Raw genomic sequence first — 22,246 nt, forward strand, 5'->3', positions numbered from 1 at the left:
AGGTACACAGTGAGGTTACTGATTTGAGATTTTTTAAAAATGTGATTGTTCATATCCATACATTTTCCTTTGAACTCTACTTTCACTGCATTCAATAAGTTTTGGTATGTTTTATTTTTATTTTAATTTGTCTCAAAATACTTTATAATTTCACTTGTGATTTATCCTTTCACTCACTGGTAGTTTAAGAGTGCATTGTTTAATTTCCACATATTTGTGAATTTTCCCATTTTCATTTTTTATTTATCTGTTGTTTCTTCCATTGTGGTTGTAAATTATATTTTGTATGATTTCAAACTTTTAAAAATGATTAGGACATATTTTTGTGGAGGAAGATATGGCCTATCCTAGAGAAAGTTCCATATCCACTTGAAAATAATGTGTATTCTGCTGTTGTTGGGTGGGCTGTTCTATATCTGTATATTAAATCTAAGCGGCTTATACTATTGTTCAAGTCTACTATTTCTCATGAAGCTTCTGTCTGGTTTTTCTACCCATTAATTAAAATGAGGTGTTGAAGTGTCCAACTGTTATTATAGAACTGTGGGTTTAACCTTTCAATCCTGTTAAATTTTTTCAGCTTTACTGAGGTATAATTGAGAAATAAAATTGAACATATTCAAGGTTTGCAATGTGATGTGTTTCTATCTATATGCACATTCTGAAATGATTACCAAAACGAAGTCAATCAACACATTAAGTACCTAATAGTTAACTTTTTGTGCGCATGCGTGGGATAAGAATACTTAACCCCATCCCCAGTGACTGTAGAGTGGCCGTTCCAGCTGTTCCAGGCTCTGGCAGAGGAGGAGCAGAGCGGGTGGCACCGCCAGGGGGGCCCTCAGGCCTGGCGCGCACGCATTCCGGAGGTCGCCAGGGCCATGCTCCGTCGCCTGGGCGCCCAAGCTGCAGACCCAAATTTTTGGGTGGATTGTGGTTTTGGGGTGGATCGCGGATTTGCGGCTGCAGCTTGGGCGCTGCCCGGCAACTCCCCAGCCCGCTCACACTGCCAGCATCGCAGAACTGGGGCCAGAAGTCCCGGTGGCTACGGCCAAGCCAGGCGTTCTGCCGGGCGGCGGCTGCACAGGGGCAAGAACTGAGAACCTGCCGCTCAACCCCATCCAGGGTGACTGCGGAGTGCCCATGCCAGCGGCTCCTGTCTCCCTGCAGCGGAGGAGCGGGGCGGGAGGCACGGCCTAGGGGCCCTCAGGCTGCGCGCTGGCGATCCCGAGGCCGCCCAGGCTATGCCCCTCCAGCCCGCCTAGGCACCCAAGCTGCAGTCGCCCTCTGTGTGCAGGCAGCAGCCTCCGGGAAACCTCTAAGCCCGCCTGCTCTCCGAACATCTAAGAACCAGGACCAGATGTCCCCGTGGCTGCTGCCAAGCCAGGCGGTCCGCCCGATGGCGGCTGCACAGGGGCGAGAACCTGCCGCTCAATCCCATCCCCGGTGGCTGCGGACTGCCTCTGGCCAGCGGTCCCGAGCTCCGGCAGAGGAGGAGGGCGGGTGGCACGACCCGGGATTTGAGGGTAGATTGCGGTTTTTGGGTGGATCGCGGATTTGGTGGTGGATCACAGATTTAGGGCTGGGAGGCGGGATGGAAAGGCTACCTGGAGCCGCGGCGGCTCAGGAGCGGGTTGTTGGGCGTCTGAGAAGTCGCCACCATGAGGAAGCTCTTCAGCTTCTGGAGACGCCTGGGCCAGGCGGTCCTGCTCCATCGACCACGAGTACCCGGGTCCCGGGTACCACATCTGGGACGCGGAACTGCGGAAGATCCACAGGGCGGCAGTCAGGGGCGACACCGCAGAGGTGGATCGCCGCCTGACGCGCAGAAGCCGGGACGTGGACGCCCGCGACAGGAAGGACAGGCAGCGGGGCCTCAGCTCCAGGTGAGAGGGCGTCCTAGGCCCGGCTTCCCGCAGCCTCGCAGCCCCGCAGCCCCGTAGCCCCGAAGCCCCGCAGCACCTGGGGCGGGGGCCTTGGAGGGCGCCGGGCACCCTCGGAACAGCGAAGCCAAACGGAGCCAGTTGCTTTCTATCGCTGGCAATTCCCCGTCTGGAGCACTTGGTGGAGAATTTGATTTAACTCACAAAGCTAGGCATATACACGTTTAAAAGATATGTCTCATATACATGATAGGGAGGTGCCTAATGAGAACTCATTCCCATATCAAAAATGCCATGAGTCTTTTTTGGTAGGCGAAGTTCTCGGATAAAACCCTGTGTCTGTTTTTACATCCGAATCCACCTATGTAGATAAATTCTTTACTGGGGCTCCTTAGAGGGAAACTTGGAAGTGGGAGGTGGGTTCCGTGTTCTTGAATGGGAAGACGCAGTTTTCTCAAAATGTGAGCTCTTTCTATATTTATCAGTTTTACGTAAACCAAGTGAAAATATCAACGTTTTAACATTTTTGCATGACACCTGCTGTCTGTCTTTTTCTATTGCGATGACATTTAAACATTTTTATAATGGAGTGAAAAAAGGCTTGCTCCTCTAGATATCAAAACGTGCTATTAATTCCCACAATTATCTGTTGACTAACAGCTGAAAAGACATAAATACATGGAACAGGATAGGAAATCCCGAAACACTGAGATAAATTAAGATATATACGTAGGGATTGTGGTAACATTTCAGATGAGTAGGAAAGGATGAGTTATTAATAACATGTATCCTATTTGAAGAAAACTAATGAAATTTTGTGCCACAAAAATGAGTTCCTGATAGAATACAGAGTGAAATTATTACATATGCAAAACGAGGAAAGTACCAGAAGAAAACACAAATGCTTATTTATACCGGTACATTTTATATTGACAAAGGCCTTCCTAAGAATGACCTCACAAGTAGGCATTCTGAAGGTTGATTTAGCAACTAAAAATTAAAACCCCTTGTGTATCAGAAAAAATTAACAAAAGATGACATACTTGAAAAATACTATATTTTTTACTTATATATAAATATATATTAATACATATTCAAATGAAAAGTGTATATTTATTCTACGGGGAATTTATTACATTTTTATTATATATAATATATATTACTGATTAAATATAACAAATTGTATATATTACTGATACAATATGTTATATATATCAGTTTTATACACACACACACACACACACACACACACACACACAGATAAAAAGCACATCTTTATTTTACAGGGAATTCTTTCAAATAAAATCCAGAAGAAAAGAACTCTGAAAGTGAGCAAAGTACTTTTTTGCAGATCCACACCTTACTTACGTACATAGGAAAGAATCCTTAGTGTTTCTCATAAGAGAATTTAAGTTAAAAGAGAAATGAGACTGTTTTTTATCCACAATGTTTGTGAGAATAAAGAGCAGTGGTAGTTATACTGCTGCTTAAAGTTTTAGTTGCTGATGACTTTTCAAGTAGATAATTTGGTGGTAATTACCACATTTAAAGAATGTATATGCCCTTTACCTATCAATTTCATTATATTAAAATATCTTTAGAAAATAGAGATACATGCACTTTGTTTTTTCTCAGCACTTATTTTAACAAGAAATGATAGAATAGACCCTATAAATAAATTTCAGTTGCATCCATAGGACAGAATGATATGTGAACATTTTGTTATAGCCAGTGAGAAAAAAAAAATCAGTTTGCTTGCACATACACACAAACATACTATGGCCTTGTGTTAGCCAAAACTATGTACAAAATATGATAAAAATTGTAACTTCTGAGCATTTGTATTTTAAGTAAAGTTTCTTGCTCCTTTTTCTTATCTGTGATTTATGCAATGATCATGTATAAAACTTCTAGTAAAAGTTTATTATTAATGGAATAATCCTTGGGAAGAGAGAATATGAATCTTGCACAGGTAAAAGTAATTTCTCGCTGTCTATTTTATCATTATTATTGCATGGGTTGTTATCTTCTTTGAACTTTTAGCCTCTTCAGAAGTAAAAAGGGAATCTTTTTATCTATGCTTGCAGATTTTATTATGTATATATTTTATTAGGTATATATGCTTTTCTTATGTATAGATTCATTGAGTATATGCAAACAATGACAGATTAAACATTTCATTATGTATTCTTATAAAAATAATAAATAGCAAATATAATTACTATCACAAAAATATTGTTTTATAAAAGTTTTATTAAAAAATATTGAACTCCCCAACTGTATTTATCCATTCTTTCAATCCATTTATTCATCAAACATAACACGAATGCTTGTTATGTAACAGACATATTCTACTATCTCTCAGGACACTTCCATCCTTAAAAACTTCGTGTTTACCTGCCCTGACTGAGCAGTTTAAAGAATGTATATATAAATTACGTGTATATATATATATAAATTAATTCTTTTAATTTAATTTGTTTAGTTTAGAATTCAGAGTTATTTCAGAAGTTAGTTGTAGCTAATTCATAATCTCAAACAGTATTGTCTGAAACAAATTCATTTACCTAATTATGATCCCCAAAATTCTATATATTTTTGTATTAATATAAATAAGAAATTAGATTTTTAAGATTTTTAAGTTAGTATGTTGTATTTTTCTCTATAGTCACATTATAACAAATTGGACTTGCTATGCAAATGGATCTTCTATTTAATTTTTATAATAAATGGTTTGTATTTAGTAGATAAATATTAATTACACTTGATTCTTGAATAATGTGGGGGTTAGGGACTCTGATTTCTGTGGAATTGAAAATCTGAGTATAACTTTTGACTTCTTACAAACTAGCCTACCATTGACTGGAAGCTTTACTGATAACATAAACAGTCGAGGTACACATATTTGGTATGTGCTGCTGCATTATTATTTACTATGTTCTTAAAGTAAGCTAGATAAATGAAGCTGATATAAAGAAAATTATAGAAAAGAAAAAATATACTTACTATTCATAAAGCATAAATGAATCCTCCCAAAGGTCTTCATCTTCATCATCTTCAGGTTTCCCGCCCTCTGCCTCTTTTAATCTGGTGAACCTCATTCTTTAAGTCTCAGCTCAGGCATGATCTCTAGAAAAGCCATCCCCGAAGGTTTTATTCCTATTCTTTACACTCCAGTACCTACCACTTAGTAGGAACTCAATAATAAATATTTGGTAAAATAAAGACTTTTAACAAAGATGATTGCTACAGTCTAGCTGCAAAGGGGATAGACATGCAAAGACATGATGTACAGTTCAGGTGGTGAAGTGACACTAGAAAAATTGACAAAGTACTAAGGGAGCCCCAAGGAAGGAGATGCCTGTGTATGTGGAGAAAGATAGTCAGATTCAAGGAGGACTTCACATAGCATTCTGAGCCTTTTTTTTTCTTTTTCTGTTTTTGGAGACAAATTCGTACTCTGTCACCCAGGGTGGAGTGCAATGGCATGATTAAGACTCATAGCAAACTCAAACTCCTGGGCTTAAGGGAGCCTCTTGTCTCAACCTCTTGAGTAGCTGGGACTACAGGTGCTCACCACCATGCCTGGCAAATTTTCTGTAGAGTCAGGGTTTCTCTATGGTCTCCAGGCTGGTCTTAAACTCTTGGCCTCAAGCAATTCTCCTTCCCGGGCCTTCCAAAGTGCTGGGATTACAGGTGTGAGCTACTGTGCCCAGCCTACATTCAGAGTCTTAAAAAATGAAAATAAATTTGTCAGAATAGTAGAGGAAAACATTTCTGATGTAAAAAACAGGGTGTACACTAATAAAGGTACAAATGGTAATAATTTTGCAAATTATTAGTAAATACCAACTTGCATAGCATGTTATTAAAAAGATACTATTATGAAGTAGAGAATAGTAAAGTGTTACTTTGTATGTTTTTACTGTATTTTTAAATTTTGTTTTGTTTCCAGAAGTTTTGTTTATTTATGTTGGGTGGAACAACTTGTGAGCAAACCTTAGATTTTTGCATGGCTTGAACCTGCTGATACCTAGTGTCTCCCCAAGTGGTGCGTTGAAGTTTCAGATAATTAGAAGTATTTCTTAAAGATGTAAATATTCCAGTAAACATTAAGCTTCATTTAAACTCTCAATTTATAAAATAAGAGTATATATTATTTTGTATGAATTTTTATAAAGATTATAGTCTTTATCTAACTGTTCTAAGTCACTCATTTTTAATAAAACATGTGGATTTGTCAGCAGAACACGACTTAAAAGTGGCTTCAGAGGAAAAGTAAGAAAGGCTTGAAAGAAGTGAAAATAAACAGCCACAGGTATATAACAATTTAAATTTTAATTTCTGGCTTACTATTGGTTTGTTTGTTTGTTTTTCTTTAATAACATGGTATAGTCCAAATGAAGTGACCTTCTGGACTATCCCTTTTAGAATCCAACAGATAATCATTTCATACTTAATTTTAAAGCATTTTAATCAGTTATAAAATTTAAAATATTCTTACAGTCTGTAGTAACTCATAGCTATCTTTACCCTTGGAATTGAGGTCAGAAATTTCCAGAAGTCTCTTTGCTCTTTTATTTTTATAACCTTCTTCATGATAAAGAAGGTAACATCAAAAATTGAGTTGTGCTACTAAGCAAGAGAAATTACGAACAATTTAACAGTGATGGCCACTGAGTTCAACTCACGTTAAAGGACTCATCATTGCCAGTGGCCCAAACTTTGCAGTTTTATGTTGCCAGTCACTAGTGGCTGAGGTTAAAGACTTCTGTTTTTTGGTCTCTGGTTGCCTTCAGTGTCTATGTTCAGGGAGAGAATTGGGTCATAAAATCAACCCAACTGCCTATTAAGAGAATCATGCCTTCCAGAATGGGACCTTTGGTATTAGGATACAAACAAAAACTTTCTTATTTTAACATAAATGGTAAATGTCATTAAAAATTTTAAGTCCACTGTCACTAGTGGAACTTAGAATGTATTAGAACTGGATATAAGCAGATAATCTATCTAGATACATAACACTATCATATTACAGTATAGCATTTGAAGTAGAATCTAAAAATTTTCTTCTCTTTCTAATTGGTGTTCATTTTGCTTCTAATAATTTAGCATTTGCCTACCCTACAGTTAATCTTTAGAAATATAAATTCGCTGTAGGGGTTCACTATTTATGGTATGCTGAGGTAAAAGTCTTTTAAAGAGAGAAAGCTTTTATAATACTGCATATCTTCTGTGAACTTATTTCTGGTAGATTTGACTCATAATGAATTAAATTTAGTCCCAAGAAACAATGAGAGTTAAGCTTGATGGTTCATGTTTTTCTCCTGTGTTAGACCAAGGCAAATTAGTTTTTACTTCTTAGTTATAATCCAGTAACTTAGGTGTGGCAAAACATAGAATAAAGTTCACAGTTAAATTTTAATTATTTTATAATTTTTCTTTGCTCATACTTGATTACTTCAGAATAAAGTTAATTTTAAAACATGCACCCTGACAGAAAAGACATCTGAGAAACAAAACAAGCAAATGAATTTTCCACCTGCAAAAAAATGTCTTGAGAACAAGAACTGAGTAAGAATTGTGATAAAGAGGATATATCTGTCTATTCAGGGCTTCCTTTAAAATTCATTTTAAAAATGTTCAACTGAAGATTGGTGAAAGTTTTGAAATATCCAAAATTACTGTTTGTCCTGAGGAAGCGTTCTTACATAGTAACTCTAAAGAGCGACAAACGTAAAGGGAGTGCCCTCTAATCTGATGAATCATATCCCTGATCATGAGGAAGCAGATGCATCTGGAGTGTCTAACTGTAGTATTCCAGGCATTGCCTGAACAGAAGGAATGTCTGTTCATTCTTCAAACATGTCTTGTCATTGCATTTATACGCTGGGTTCCTCAAACAAACTTGCCAGTCATCTTCTAAGCTTTATTCAAATGAAAACAAATCAGACTATAAAAATTATAACAAACAAACCATTATAAACAGACCATAGCCTGTTTCTAACAGCGATGAAGAGAATGGTTGAAATGATACAGAAATGAAAAATTAAGGAGCCCAGTAGTTATGGTTGAAATAAAAGAAAACCAAGAGTTTGATAATGCAAGTGATAAAAAAAAAAATACCACTGATTGGAAATTAGACATTAGACATTGGCCTCAGTCTAGAGATCCAAAAAGTCTTTTTGATTTGTGGTTTGCCCACTCCAAAGAAATTAATCATGTGATACAGATAGAAAACCACAGTATTTCTGCTGTTGCAGACACTTATAAAAATAGAAAACCAATACAGCGCTTGTTCCACAATTCATATGGATCTTAGAGGCTCTTCTAAAGCTTAAAGATGACTGGCAAGTGTGTTTCAGGGACCCACATATGACAGTCCCACTGTTAATAACTATAAAAGCATAAAACATGAATTAGAAGTTATTCTCCACCCTGTAGTGACAGAACATCAAAAGCATATCTAGAAGAAGACTTACAGCAATGTATCCAAAGGTTTAAAAATGAGGTGGGCATGTTACAAGTAGAGTCCCTGGCCTTGAAGAAAGAGAAAGTTTAACTACAAAATGACAGAGGTTCACTTGCTGCTTCTCTTTTTATAAGTTAACTGATTCATTCTGATTTTCTACTCAAGAAAATCTCATGTGTATGGTTATAGTGTGGTTATCTAAATGTGTAATTATGTGTCAAAGTAAATTAGTTCTGCTATCTAACTGACACTTCTGGAAATATTCTCCTAATCTTTGTTCATTACTCAACCCAAGTCTCACTATTAGTCTTTCAAGTGGCATATGGGCTGGGAAACTAATTTAGCCATATACCATGTGATCTTCTGAACCAGATAAGCATAAAGAAAATTGCTAAAGAAATAAGCTCTAGATTATTTTTTCTGTATTCGTTTAAAGATGAATTACATTTATTTAAATGATAAAATGGTAATACAGTGGGAGGGAAGCAATGACTGAGAAGAGACATAAAAATGTATCTTGCCTTGAGAGTTGCAACAAATATTCCCATCCAAAGAAGTCTGTTTAATGTGCTTTCATGCATGAAAGTTTATCTGTTTGACTCAAACTGTTTAAACTTATTATTCTATCATGGCCATTTTAAATATTTTTGGAAACAAATACATATACTTTCACTTATTAAAAAAAATCACCACTCTCCAATGTTTCTGTTGAATCAGAATTTACATTATGTTGTTTAATAAAATATGTTAAGTTTTGACAGGTATGATTTTGTCATATAAGTAGCATAACCCGTCAGCCAAAAATTCAGCATTTGATTCTTTAGTTGAAAGCTGAGTTCTGTACGTTGTGTTCTAAAGATAGACAAAAATCTAGAGATTTTCTTTTTTCAAAGTAAAAGCAGATGAGGCCTCCCACTACCCTCGGAGGCATGATCTAGGAGACAGCAGAAAGCAGTTTCAATTCTAGTCATATTTCTAGCTCTAGCTCTACATGCAAGTACCTCTGAGAAGTTTTTTCATGGGCCCATACACAATGAGGATACTGATACGTGTATATTATAAAATAAAAATGTGAAATACAGATGTAGCTAACATTTTACAACTGAAGCATTCTTCTAGTCACTGGTAAATGAAAACAACTTAACTAAATCATATGGCAACTACATGTGTGAAGCTTACTAAAGAAATTGTTGCATAAGGCATTTTTTATAGAGAAGTATTTATTCTCCCCAGTCTTTCCCTGCTTACTCCACTTTCTATTGGGCTTTTTGCATATCAAATTTGAAAACATGAAATTACAAACAAAATAAAGTGAGCACGGTAGTTTATTATTATGAAAGTAATTGTAATGTATAAGTTAGATGTCCCTGTGCTATTGACAAAATTCTCTAAAAACCTTTTGAATAAATGTGACAAAGACTACCTAAGTTGATGTCCACAATTTGAGAGAAAAGGATAAAAACAGTCCTTGAGGACTCAGATGCCTCAGGAAGATTTATGAAGTTTTTATACTTTGATGGAGCTTTTAAGAAAAATTCATCTATTTTTTTCCCTGCTCTGGTCACATACTGAGAGGACTTACAGGCTGCTTACTTAATAGTATGGATTTGTATTTTTTTTAGACTAAAGTAGCATCCTGATTTCGAAATAGTTCCTGTGGTTTGTATGGTTTGTATAAAGAAAGCAGGAAAGAAACAAAATAAGAAAAAAAAGGAAAGAAGGAAGAAAACAAGAAAGTAAGGAAGGAAGAAGGGAAGGAAGGAAGAAAAAATATGGAAGAAAGGAAGAATTTCTTTTAGAGTAGTAGAAAGCTGTCAAAATCTGCTTAAGAAAACCGTTTGTATAAAATGTTTTGTCTTGTCCTCCAAAGCTCAAAGTCTCTGGTCCTGCTGATGGCTTTCCTATCTAGAATATACAGATCTTCCGCAAATTGAAAAACTAAAATATAGAAATATATTTTGTACAGGTGGCAGATTTGAAATGTTTTATCAAGGCTAAAACGGGATGTATATCATTATAATACTTTTCCTTCACATTCTGCTCTGAATTTGCTCAGTCAGCACCATTCCACTTAATAAGGCTTAGATCAAATCAAATCAAACTTTGATTTGAATATTACAGAACAGAATACATGGAAGGAGCTTGTATATTCTCTGTCTCTCTTACTCTCTCTCATGTCTGAGAGAGAATACCTTCGGGTTGACCAGCTAGACAGTTTATGAGAAGGTAGTATCTCCCTGTGTTCATTCTCCAGGAATACTGAACAGTGTATTATTGAATTATATTTGATTAAAATATACTGATGGAAAAGAGCACTTCAGAGTGTCCAAAATGGAAGTAAATGTAAATCTTTTTATAATTTGTAAATACCAAGTTGATAAAACGAATCTTCTCTTGTAGATTTGTAGATTGTAGATTTCTGCTCATAGCAGAAAGCAGAAGCCAAGATAATATTAAATTATCTTACTTTTAAAAATATAATTCTTTTCTAAAGTGAACTTACAGCAAAATCTAAATACAGAAAAATGCCTAATTACAGGGGTGCAGCTCAAAGAGCTTTTACAGAGTTAAGCACCTGTGAAAGCAGCACAGACCAAGAAACAGCACTGAGCCTCTCTCCCCAAACTTATCACCGCGTCTCTCCATAGCTACATCCTAACTTCTAATTAGATTTCTAGATTGGATTTCTCAGGCTTTGAGTTTCTCACAAGTGGGGTGATACAGTAAGTTTTCCTTTGTGCTTTCTTTTTACAACTGATTTTTTGTGAAATTCATTCATGTTGTTATGAATAGTTACAGGTCATTCATTTTCATAGCTTTGTTGCAGTCCATGTGAATATAGATACTTTGTTTATCCATTTTCCTATTTACAGACCTTTGAGGAGTTTCTGGAGTAGGGTTGATGCTAATTGTGCTGCAATAATAATATTTAACATTTTTTGGAAACATGTACACATTTTTAGGGCATATTTCTCAGAATGGAATTGCTGGGTCATAGAACATGTAAAGTAGATATTGCCAGCAGTTTTTCAAATTTATACTTTTCAAATTTATACAAGCACTTCTAGTATATGTCAGTTCCAGTCAGTCCACTTCCAAACCAACACACTGTATGTTTTTAAAAAATATTTACATTTGGATGAGTGTGTAGAAATATTATATTTAATTTTGCATTTTTCGTGTGCAATGAAGTTGAGCTTCTTTTTGTGTTTATGCTGGCTGTTTGAATATCCCATCTTATAAAGTGCCTTTTAAAATTTTTTTTCTATATTTCTACTTGATTGCCTATCATTTATCGAATACTATAAATTTGCAGAATATACACATAAAATATTTCCTTATATATTTGGCTTTCATTTTTATTATGCTAACAGTGCCTGTGGATTCACAGAATTCCCTTTATTTGTTTGCTTTTGAGACAGGGTCTTACTTTGTCACTGAGGCTGGAGTACAGTGGCACGATATAGGCTTACTGCAACCTCTGCCTCCCGGGTTCAAGCAGTTCTTGTACCTCAGCCTCCCTAGTAGTTGGGATTACAGGCATATGCCACTAAGCTCAGCTGATTTTTTTGTATTTTTAGTGGAAACGAGTTTTTGCTATATTAGCAAGGCTGGTCTCGAACTCCTTGCCTCAAGCAATCCACCTGTCTTAGCCTCCCAAAGTGCTGCTGCGATTACAGATGTGAGCCACCATGCAAGGCCAGAATTTCTCAGTTTGACGTATTACCACTTATCAAATTTGTTCTGTTACTGTTAGGTTTGTTTTCTAACATCCTGTTTAAGAACTATTTATCCCAGGGGGAATAAAGTTATATTTACTTATGTAAGTGTTAACTACATGTCTCAAATGTGGGGAAAATGGATTCCTAGATAACTCTCTGTAGTACTACATCCATTGTTTGAAATGTAGTGTGCATAAAATTTAAAGAAGACAATTTGCATTGAAAAAGTCACATTTCTATAAAGCCATAAATTAATTAATTCTAAGACTTAGCCTACTTGGATGTTAGTAAGTTCAATCTCAGTTGCTTACATTGTGTTCTCATACCCTGCATAGAAATGATCCATATATGAATAGGAATTTGAGGTATAAGTGTTAGCAGAAAAAGAAAATCGGGGGTGCTCCATGGCTTTTGTCCACAGTGGGCACTGGGTTGGCCTTTGTCTAACCTAGGAGATGGGGTGGTGGAGTGCTCAGGCCAGTTGTCTGCCCTTGGGTGCTGCTGTCAGGAATGAGACTCTCATCTCCTTTCTTGAAGACATCAGTCTCTGCTACCTTGCTTCTAGTCTCCTCCTCAAGCTCAGGAAAGGCAAAAGAATCCCTCAGATCTAGTTGGTTTCCACCTGTACCAGTCTTTCACGTCTCTGTGCTTTGAGATAAGGCAGTACCAGCTCTTTCAGTGAGAGTTAAGACACTGGTTAAATAGAGTTTGATCTTCCTGCACAGTGATAGCAGGCATTGAAGATGATAACACAAGTTAACCTTTTTCTAAATAATATCAACAACTATAAAAGACAATTCAAAATATGAAAATATTCTAAAATTGTATTTAGGAATAAAAGTAACTATGGTACTTGGATATTCACTAACAAATATTCAGGATCTAAAGTTTAGTAATGCTTTCAAAAGAAATAGTACCTATTTTTAATTTTTACTTTTTTTTTGTTTTTAGAGATTGTGGTCTCACTCTGTCAACCAGGTGTTGGAGTGCAGTGGGACAATCATGGCTTACTGTACCCTGGAACTATGGAGCTCAAGTGATCCTCTTGCCTCAGCCTCTTGAGTAGCTGGGACTACAGGTGCATGCCACCCCAACCGGCTCATTAAAAATTTTTTTTTTTTGGTAAATATTGGATCTGGCTGTGTCATCTAGGTTGGTCATAAACTCCTAGCCTCAAGCAATTCTCGTACCTTGGCCTCCCAAAGCACTAGTATTACAGATGTGAACACCATGCCTGGCCAAGAAACAAAATGTAATATTATAAAGCTATCAACTGGAGAAAATATATTTGATACATATGTAAAATGTAAAACCTAAAATCTGATTTTTTCTCCTCTTCCTCACCACATATATTACTCCATTCTCACATTATGATAAAGGACTAACTGATACTGGTGATTTGTTAAAAAAAGTGGGGGTTAGTTGACTGACAGTTCTCAGGCTATGCAGGAAGCATGGCTAGAGAGGCCTCAGGAAACTTATAATCATGGCAGAAAGTGAAGGGGAAGCAAACACATCTTATGTGGTGGGAGCAAGAGGAAGAGAGAGAAGGGGGAGATGATATACACATTTTAAAAGCCAGATCTCATGAGAATTCATTATCAGGAGAATAACAAGGGAGAAATCTGCCCCCAAGATCCAATCTCCTTTCATCAGCCCCTCCTCCAACACTGGGGATTACAATTTGACATGAGACTTGGGTAGGGACACAGACCCAAACCATACCATTCTGCCCTGGCCCCTCCCAAATCTCATGTCCTTCTCACATTTCAAAATACAATCATGCCTTCCCAACAGTCCTCCAAAATCTTAACTCATTTCAGCCTTAATGCAAAAGTCCAAAGTTCAAAATCTTATCTGAGATAAGGCTAGTCCCTTTTGCCTGAGCCTGTAAAATCAAATTGATGTTACTTATTACTTACTTCCAGCATACAATGGGGGTACAGTCATTGGGTAAATGCTCCCATTTCAAAAAAGAGAAATTGGCCAAAACAAAGAAGCTACAGGCTCCATGCAAGTCTAAAACCCAGCAGGACAGTCATTAAATCTTAAAGCTCCAAAGTAATCTCTTTTGATTCCATATTTCACATCCAGGGCATGCTGATGCAAGAAGTGGTTTTCCAAGTCCTTGGGCAGCTCTGCCCCTGTGGCTCTGCAGGATACATGGCTGCTTTTACAGGCTGATACTGAGTACCTGTGGCTTTTCCAGGCACACGATGCAAGCTGATGGTGAATCTACTATTCTGGGGACTGGAGGACTGTGGCCTTTTTCTCACAGCTCCACTAGGCAGTTCCCCTGTGGGAACTCTGTGGGGGGCACCAACCCACGTTTTCCCTCTGCACTGCCATAGCAGACATTCTCCATAAGGGCTCTGCCCCTGCAGCAGAATTCTGCCTGGACATCCAGGCATTTCCATACATCCTCTGGAATCTAGGCAGATACTCCTAGATGCTCAGCCTCTGAGCATCTGCAGGCTTAACACCACATAGAAGCCCTAGTGGCTTCCAGCTTACACCCTCTGGCACAGCAGCCTGAAACATATCTGGGACCTTTTTAGCCTTAGCTGAAGCTGGATGCAGGGAGCAGTGTCCTGAGGTTGCACAGGGCAGCATGGCCCTGGGCTTAGCCCATGAAACCATTATTTTCTTCTCAGCCTCCAGGCCTGTAATGGGAGGGATGGCAACAAAGGTCTCTGAAATTCCTTCAAGGCAATTTTCCTATTGTCTTGGCTATTAACATTTGGTTCCCCTTTATTTATGCAAATTTCTGTAGCTGGCTTGAATTCTTCATCAGAAGGTATGTTTTTCTCTTATACCACATGGTCAGGCTGCAAATTTTCCAAACTTTTATGCTCTGCTTCCCTTTTAAATATAATTTCCAATTTTAGATAATTTATTTACTTATGCATATTACCATAGGCTATCAGAGTCAGCCAGGTCATATCTTGAACACTTTGCTGCTTAGAAATTTCTACTGCCAGATACCCTAAATCATTCTTTTCAAGCTCAAAATTCCACAGATCCCTAGAGCTGGGCACATTGCTGCCAGTCTCTTTGCCAAACATAGCAGAGTGTCCTTTGCTCCAGTTTGCAATGAGTTTCTCATCTCCATCTGAGACTTCCTTAGCCTGGACTTTATTGTCCATATTACTATTAGCATTTTGGTCACAACAATTTAGCAAGTCACAAGGAAGTTCCAAACTTTCCCTCACCCTCCTATCTTCTTCTGAGCCCTCCAAACTTTTTCAAATTCTTCCCATTACCCAGTTCCAAGTCACTTCCAAATTTTCAGGTATCTCTTTTTTTTAATTTTTCAAAAATTCAGTTTATTGAGAGATGACATATATGGTAAAATGCACCCATTTGAAGTGTAGAGTTCAATGAGTTTCGACAAACATAACCTCAAGCCACAATGAAAATACAGAATATTCTTATCATGCCCAGAAAGTTCCCTTGTACCCCTTGGTAGAGAGTCTTTCCCTCCACACCCAACCCCAGGCAACCACAGACATGCTTTCTGTCCCTACGGATTTGTTAGCTTCTAGAATTGCAAATAAATGAAATCGTATGGCACATACTTCATTGTGTTTGGTCTCTTTCCCTGTTTTTGAGATCCACAGATACTGCTGTGTGTATTAATAGTCATTCATTTTTACTGCTGTGTGGCATTCCACTGTTACAAACATACCAAATATCCATTTCATTCTTGATGGACATCAGAATTATTTTCAGTTTATGGATATTATAAATAAAGTAGTAACAGTCTTTGCGTGGATATAGGTTTTTGCTTATCTTGGGGAAATAAGAGTCGAATTGTTTGGTCACATGGAAGTGTTCATCTACCTTTATAAGAAAGTGCCAAACTGTTTTCCAAAACTATTGTACCATTTTACATTCCTTTTTTTTTTTTTTTTTTTGGCAGAGTCTCATTCTGTCCCCCAGGCTGGAGCGCAGGCGCGCAATCCCTGCCCACCGCAGCCTCCGCCTCCCAGGTTCAAGTGATCCTCCTGGGTTCCAGCGATTCTCCCGCCTCAGTCCCCTGAGCAGCCGGGACCACAGGCGTTCACCACCATGTCCGGCTGACCTTTCCATTTGTAGCAGAGATGTGTTTCGCCATGCTGGCAAGGCTGGCCTCAAACTCCTAACCTTAAGTGACCCACCTGCCTCGACCTCCCAAAGTGCCGGGACCACAGGTGTGAGCCACTGCACCCTGCCCCATTTTACTTTCCTATCAACGTGTGAGCGTTTCAACTGCTCTGTATCTTTATCAACAATGAAGACTGTCTCTTTTTTATTGTAACCATTCCAGCAAGTATGTTCAGATAGCTCATTATAGGTGAATTTGCATGTTCCTGATGAATAATGATACCCTGTGTGTGATTAATGCCCACCCATATACCTTCTGTGAAATGAGTGTTTAAATCTTTGGCCCATTGTTTTACTGGGTTGCTTGTTTTCTTATTATTGAGTTCTAAGAGTTCTTTATATGCTCTAGATACAAGTCCTTTGTCCTATATATGTATTGTAAGTATTTTCAGAGGGTGTGGCTTGCCTTTTTATTTTCTTAGCTGTCTTTCAAAGAAAGAGAGTCTTAAATTTTGATGAGATCCCATTTATCAACTTTTTCTTTTGTGGCTTGTGCTTTTTGTGTCCCAAGAAATTTTTGCATACTCAAGACCACAAAGATTTTTACCTGTATTTTCTCCTAGAAGTTTTATGGTTTTAGTTTTCATGCTCTATTGCAAATTAATTTTTTGCATATGATGCAAGAGTTAATGTTCACTGTTTTTCCTGTGACTACTCTGTTGCCCGAACCACCTGTAGATAAGACAATTCTCCACCTTGAATTATCCTGGTACCTATGTCTAAAATCAATTAACCAAAAGTGTGTGGGTTGCTTTCTGGGCTCCATTCCACCCCAATGGCCTGCGTGCCAGTCCTCTTACCAGCACCACATTCTCATCGCTGTAGGTGCACACAATCTTAATATTGGGGTGAGTAACTTACACTGTTTTGGCTACTCTTACTCATTTGTATTTCCATATCGGTTTTAGATTCGGCTTCTGAATTTCTACAAAAAAATTCTGCTATGATTACAATAGATTGCACTGAAATTATCAATTAGTTTGGGGAGAACTGACATAACACTCCACGAGCAAAGTCTACCTCTATTTTTATTTAGGTCTTATTATTTCAGTGTGCATGTCCTACAAATATTTTCTTAAATTTATTCCTCCATATTTCAAGTTTTTAGATGCTACTGAAATTCCTAATGAAATTGAATTTTTAAAATTTCATTTTCCAATTGTTTACTGCTAATGCACAGAAATACAATTGGTCTTTGTATACTGACCTTGAATTCTTCAAACTTGCTAACTTTACTTATTAGTTCTAGTGGCTTCTCTGTGGGTTCCGTAGGATGTTTTATGGACACTCTAATGTTGTCTTCTCTATGGTTCCCTTGCTTCAAGGGACCCCCACACCCCTGGCCCACCTCAATTCCCAGTGACCCTGATACCCATTGTAAGGCAGGGAGGGAGCTGCTTTCTGTCATCTGTGCTGCAGCAGTTCGGGAAATGCCCTCAGTTGAAAAGCAGAAAACGTAAAAATCTCACGTGGTTCCCCCTGTCTTTCAGGGGTAGATTTCTCTTTGGTCTCTGCTTACTCTTTTGCCAGGCTTTCTGGGATCGCCACTGTGCATGTGTAGTTTAGTGGTCGGCCTGGGATTTGGGCAGTTCCTACTCAGATTCGGGCCTCACCTCTTGGTAGTTTTCTCGCTTCTGGGATTTTCGTGTTAAATTTCCAGTAGTCTTCAAGTCCCAGACTATCTCCTCTACCACCTTAGGAGAGTAAAGCCTATGTCTCACACCACTGTAGTGTGGAGATTATGAAAAACCCTTAGGCAAGAGAGCCACAGGCTCCCAGTTCAAACCCACTGCAGCTGCTGCTTTATAGGAGCAAACGCTCCTCCAGCTCTGGCCTGCTTTTGGACACTCTGCGGTCCCTTTAAATAATTTTCTGGGCCGGGCGCGGTGGCTCACGCCTGCAATCCCAGCACCTCGGGAGGCCGAGGCGGGCGGATCATGAGTTCAGGAGATCAAGACCATCCTGGCCAACACGGTGAAACCCTGTCTCCACTAAAAATAAAAAAAATTAGCCGGGTGTGTTGGCGGGCACCTGCAGCCCCAGCCACCCGGGAGGCTGAGGCAGGAGAATGGCGTGAACCCGGGAGGCGGAGCCTGCAGCAAGCCTAGACCGCGCCACGGCACTCCAGCCTGGGCAACAGAGTGAGACTCCGTGTCAAAAAAAAAAAATAATGATTTTTTGTCCAAATTTTATATTTATCTATGGGACAGTTTGTGCAACCATGGTTACCAGAAGTTACCAGAAGTTTTGGCTAAAGCCTTCTAAATATCTTGTTTCTTTCTCCTTTGCAGGAGTGTATCTTGCTTCTTGAGTGACTGCAGCGAGCAGCTAGCTGCTCGCGTGCACTGGCTGCCTAGTGCAGCCACCCTGCCTCACCTTTAAAAGCGGGTCTGTGTGCTCCAGATACCAGCCGGCAACCGCATGGCCTGCTTCATGGTATGCCACGGTCTTCTCCTCAGGCTGCAGAACCTGCGTTTTCTTCTCTAAGCGACCAATCACTTGCTCAATTGCCTGTTCGAAGTGTTTCTGATTTATGGAATCTGACAGGTGTCTCGCAGCAATCAACGCAGCTTCATTACAGACATTAGCAACATCAGCACCTGAAAACCCTGGAGTTAAAGATGCCAGTTTTCTTGCCAATTTCTCCTTCTCCAGGGTACTGTCCAGTTTTAGTGGTCGGAGGTGAAATTTGAAAATAGAAGCCCTTCCTTTTATGTCTGGTAGTCCAATAAAGATCTGCCTGTCGAAACGCCCTGGCCTAAGCAGCGCAGGGTCCAGGATATCTGGTTGATTGGTGCTGGCCAAAATGACAACATTTGTTGTTGTATTAAAACCATCCATCTCCACCAGCAGCTGGTTGAGTGTGTTCTCCTGCTCATTCCGCCCTCCAAAGTTGCCTTTTCCTGTCTTCCTTCCCACCACATTGGAAGAGGGTGCAAGGGGCATTCTTCCCAGCAAGGGCAAATAAGTCTCGGACTCTAGCTGGGCCCACACCAACAAACATCTCCAAAAACTCGGATCCACTAACGGTGATGAAAGGGACATTGGCTTTTCCAGCTGTGGCCTTAGCTAGCAGAGTCTTCCCAGTGCCTGGAGGGCCAGTGAGAATGGCACCCTTTGGGATTTTTGCTCCTAGGTCTTGATACTGCTTTGGGTTTTTCAAGAAATTCACAAATTTCATGATCTCTAGCTTGGCCTCCTCACAGCCACATCTTTGAACTGCACATCAATTTCATCCTTTAAGACCTTGGTTTCTCTGACACTAAAGAGTTGGCCCATCCCTCGGCCTGTCCGGCCAATGCCAGCAGGCCCTCTTCTGATGGTGCAGAGCAAGAAGGCAACGATGAGCACCGTGGGCAGCATGCTCAGCAGGAAAGAGTCATCACTTTCAGCAATGTAGACAACAGGCACCTGATTTTCTCCTTCTATGCCCAATTCCTGCTGTAAAGTTTCCAGATTCCATTCAAAGGTATCCATACTGCCAGTATTAAACCAAACGTGTTGCCCATCAACAGGAGTTCTTCCTGGTGTAAAGGTCACTCGAACAAAACGCTCGTTGACAACTTTCAGTCTGTCTACTACTCCTTTTGAAACATAGTAATTGACAAGGTCCTTCCAAGTGACTTCTCTCCCGGATCTCTTGAGCAGGAAGTAAAACATGACTCTACCCCAGAATAGAGCAGTCCAGAGGAAGAACATCCTGAAATCCTTGTCGTTCCATGGAAAGTCACCCTTCTGGAACCTGGACCACCAGTGAGAATCTTTCTTGCCACCTCGTTTTCCACCGCCACCACCTCCTCCTTCAGAAGAGTGTGTAGTAGCAGCTGGCTTTGATTCCTTTTTCTCTCCCGTAACTTCTTTAGGTTCATTAGCATTTTTTTCCCCATTTTTTCCATTAGGAAAGTATTTTTCAAATCCTTTTGGGGGTCGAGAACAGAATCTTTGATAAGCAGCAATTACATCTGTCAAAAGAGAATTTCTGCTGGCCCTTGCTTGAGTTGTAATAAATCCATAAAGTGTCCGAAGGTAGGGCTTCTCGCCAGGGCCCACGCCTGCCATGCACGAAGAGCTGCTTTAGGCGGTGGGGCCAGCAGCCGACCCGGCCCCACAGCCGCAAGCAGCGGTGAGCCATGGCCGCCACAGTGGCCCTTTCGGCCCGGGACGCTGCGCAGGCGCGAGCAGGCGACAACGGGCTGCCTCCGGAAGCGGGCTCCAATCCGGGAGAGGCCGCCAGGCAGCGCAGTGCGCCCGCGGCTCACTGCAGAGCGCAAGCTCTCAACTAGGTATCTTTATAGTAATATTCCACTTCTCTGGTACCAATTTTCTGTATTTGTCTGTTCTTATACTGCTATAAAGAACTACCTAAGACTGGGTAATTTATAAAGAAAAAAGGTTTAATTGACTGACAGTTCTGCAGGCTGTACAGGAAGCATGACTGGGGAGCCCTCAGGAAACTTACATTCACTGTGGAAAGTGAAGGAGAAGCAAACACACCTTACATGGCGGGATCAGAAGAAAGAGCGAGAAGAAGGAGAGGATACACACTTTTAAACAACTAGAAGATATTGTGAGAACTCACTCATTATCATGAGAACAGCAAGGGGGAAGTGTGCCCCCTTGATCCCACGATGCCCCTCCTCCAACACTGGGGGTTACAATTCAACATGAGATTTGGGCAGGGACACAGACCCTAATCATATCATCATGGATATCACCTTTGAGAAAAACAAAGGTTAATCAAAAAACAATTTTTATCAGAGTATTTTTATTTGTGTTTTAAATAGTTGTCAGACAAATGTTGAGTTAGAAATCAGGCTAATTTTGACTTTTGGTTTTTTTCTAAGTTTAACTTCTATAAGTATGTATTAAAATAAAAATATCCAGACATCTTCAAAATTGCATGATGGAAAGAAGCGATGCCTGAGTGGTTCACTCTTCATTTTACAGCCAGTTTGAAGTTAAGGTCTTGAGTTATCAGTGACTATGATCTTCCTTAGGAGAAAAAAAAATGTGGCTTGAGTGAAGCCTCTAATCTCAGTAGGCTAATAGCCTCCATCACTCTGTTCTTGGGTGACTCATGGCTTCAAATCCCTGAGTTCTTGCTTGAAAAACTTTGGGTTTCCCTTCTGCCCACCCATGGCTCAAATCATTTTATCTCCCCTCTCTGACACCTCCTTCAATGACTAATTTTAGAAAATATATTTAGCTTATTTTAAACAAAATATTATTTTTATTGAATTGGAACTCTGAACTTAATTTGATAAATTGAACTTAATAGGGCATATAAATAGGATATCTAATATAAATGAAAATTCAACAAATATGCAGAGAGGTGATTCATTATTTTAAAAAAACTGCTTCCAGCATGAGAAGGGTAAAGCCATGATATTCTTTAACTTGTCTGTTTCTTTAACTCATTTGTCACGTCCAAAAACAGAAAAAGGGTTTTTTCTATTACAGTTAATATTGTGTTTATCAATAAAGAATTCAAAATAAATATCCTACATGCTTTGGGTGTCTTCTAGGCAATCACTAATTAGCAGCTAACACAGAAAAGATGTCATGTGTTTTGGTGACATTGTTGTATTTGATAAGAGATTTTCCTTCATTTTCTGCAGCTCCTAAGCCCATGACTGTTCTGTCTCCTTACCCTAGTTCCTCATTGTGACAGGCAGAACAAGTAGAACACTGTGCAGGGAATGGAAAGGACATGAGTGGTTGTAAAATGTTATCTCCACTCCCCTCTGTGTTTAAAAAAACTGAACATTAAGTGCTGCATTTAAATGCACACACACAATTATACTGTTTGAAACAGGTTAAAAATGTGGTGTGCATTGTGATGACTTCCTCCAGAGTTTCTCAGAAGTACATTAATATGCCAGTGTACTCTCATTTTTCTATATATACCAATTATAAGATAAAATGTTAAAATAATTCTGAAAGCTGTAACTGTGATCAATTAGAATAATTAGAATAAAAGACCCTGGTGACCCCATCCTTCTGAAAACTTCAAAATCTGTAGA

General features: G+C 39.2%; 1 protein-coding gene across 1 annotated transcript; it reads right to left on the reverse strand.

Annotated features, from left to right (window-relative positions):
• Positions 1-1,876: 1,876 nt before the first annotated feature.
• LOC100449514 (AFG3-like protein 2) lies at positions 1,877-20,355 on the reverse strand. The gene is given in 7 exon segments (XM_063726383.1): positions 1,877-2,060; positions 15,766-15,920; positions 17,837-17,917; positions 18,600-19,149; positions 19,151-19,433; positions 19,436-20,276; positions 20,278-20,355. Coding segments are annotated over 7 exon segments (2,172 nt in total).
• Between the last annotated feature and the right edge of the window lie 1,891 nt (positions 20,356-22,246).

This window comes from Pongo abelii, chromosome 7 (genome assembly GCF_028885655.2).
Source record: "Pongo abelii isolate AG06213 chromosome 7, NHGRI_mPonAbe1-v2.0_pri, whole genome shotgun sequence".
Classification (NCBI taxonomy): domain Eukaryota; kingdom Metazoa; phylum Chordata; class Mammalia; order Primates; family Hominidae; genus Pongo; species Pongo abelii.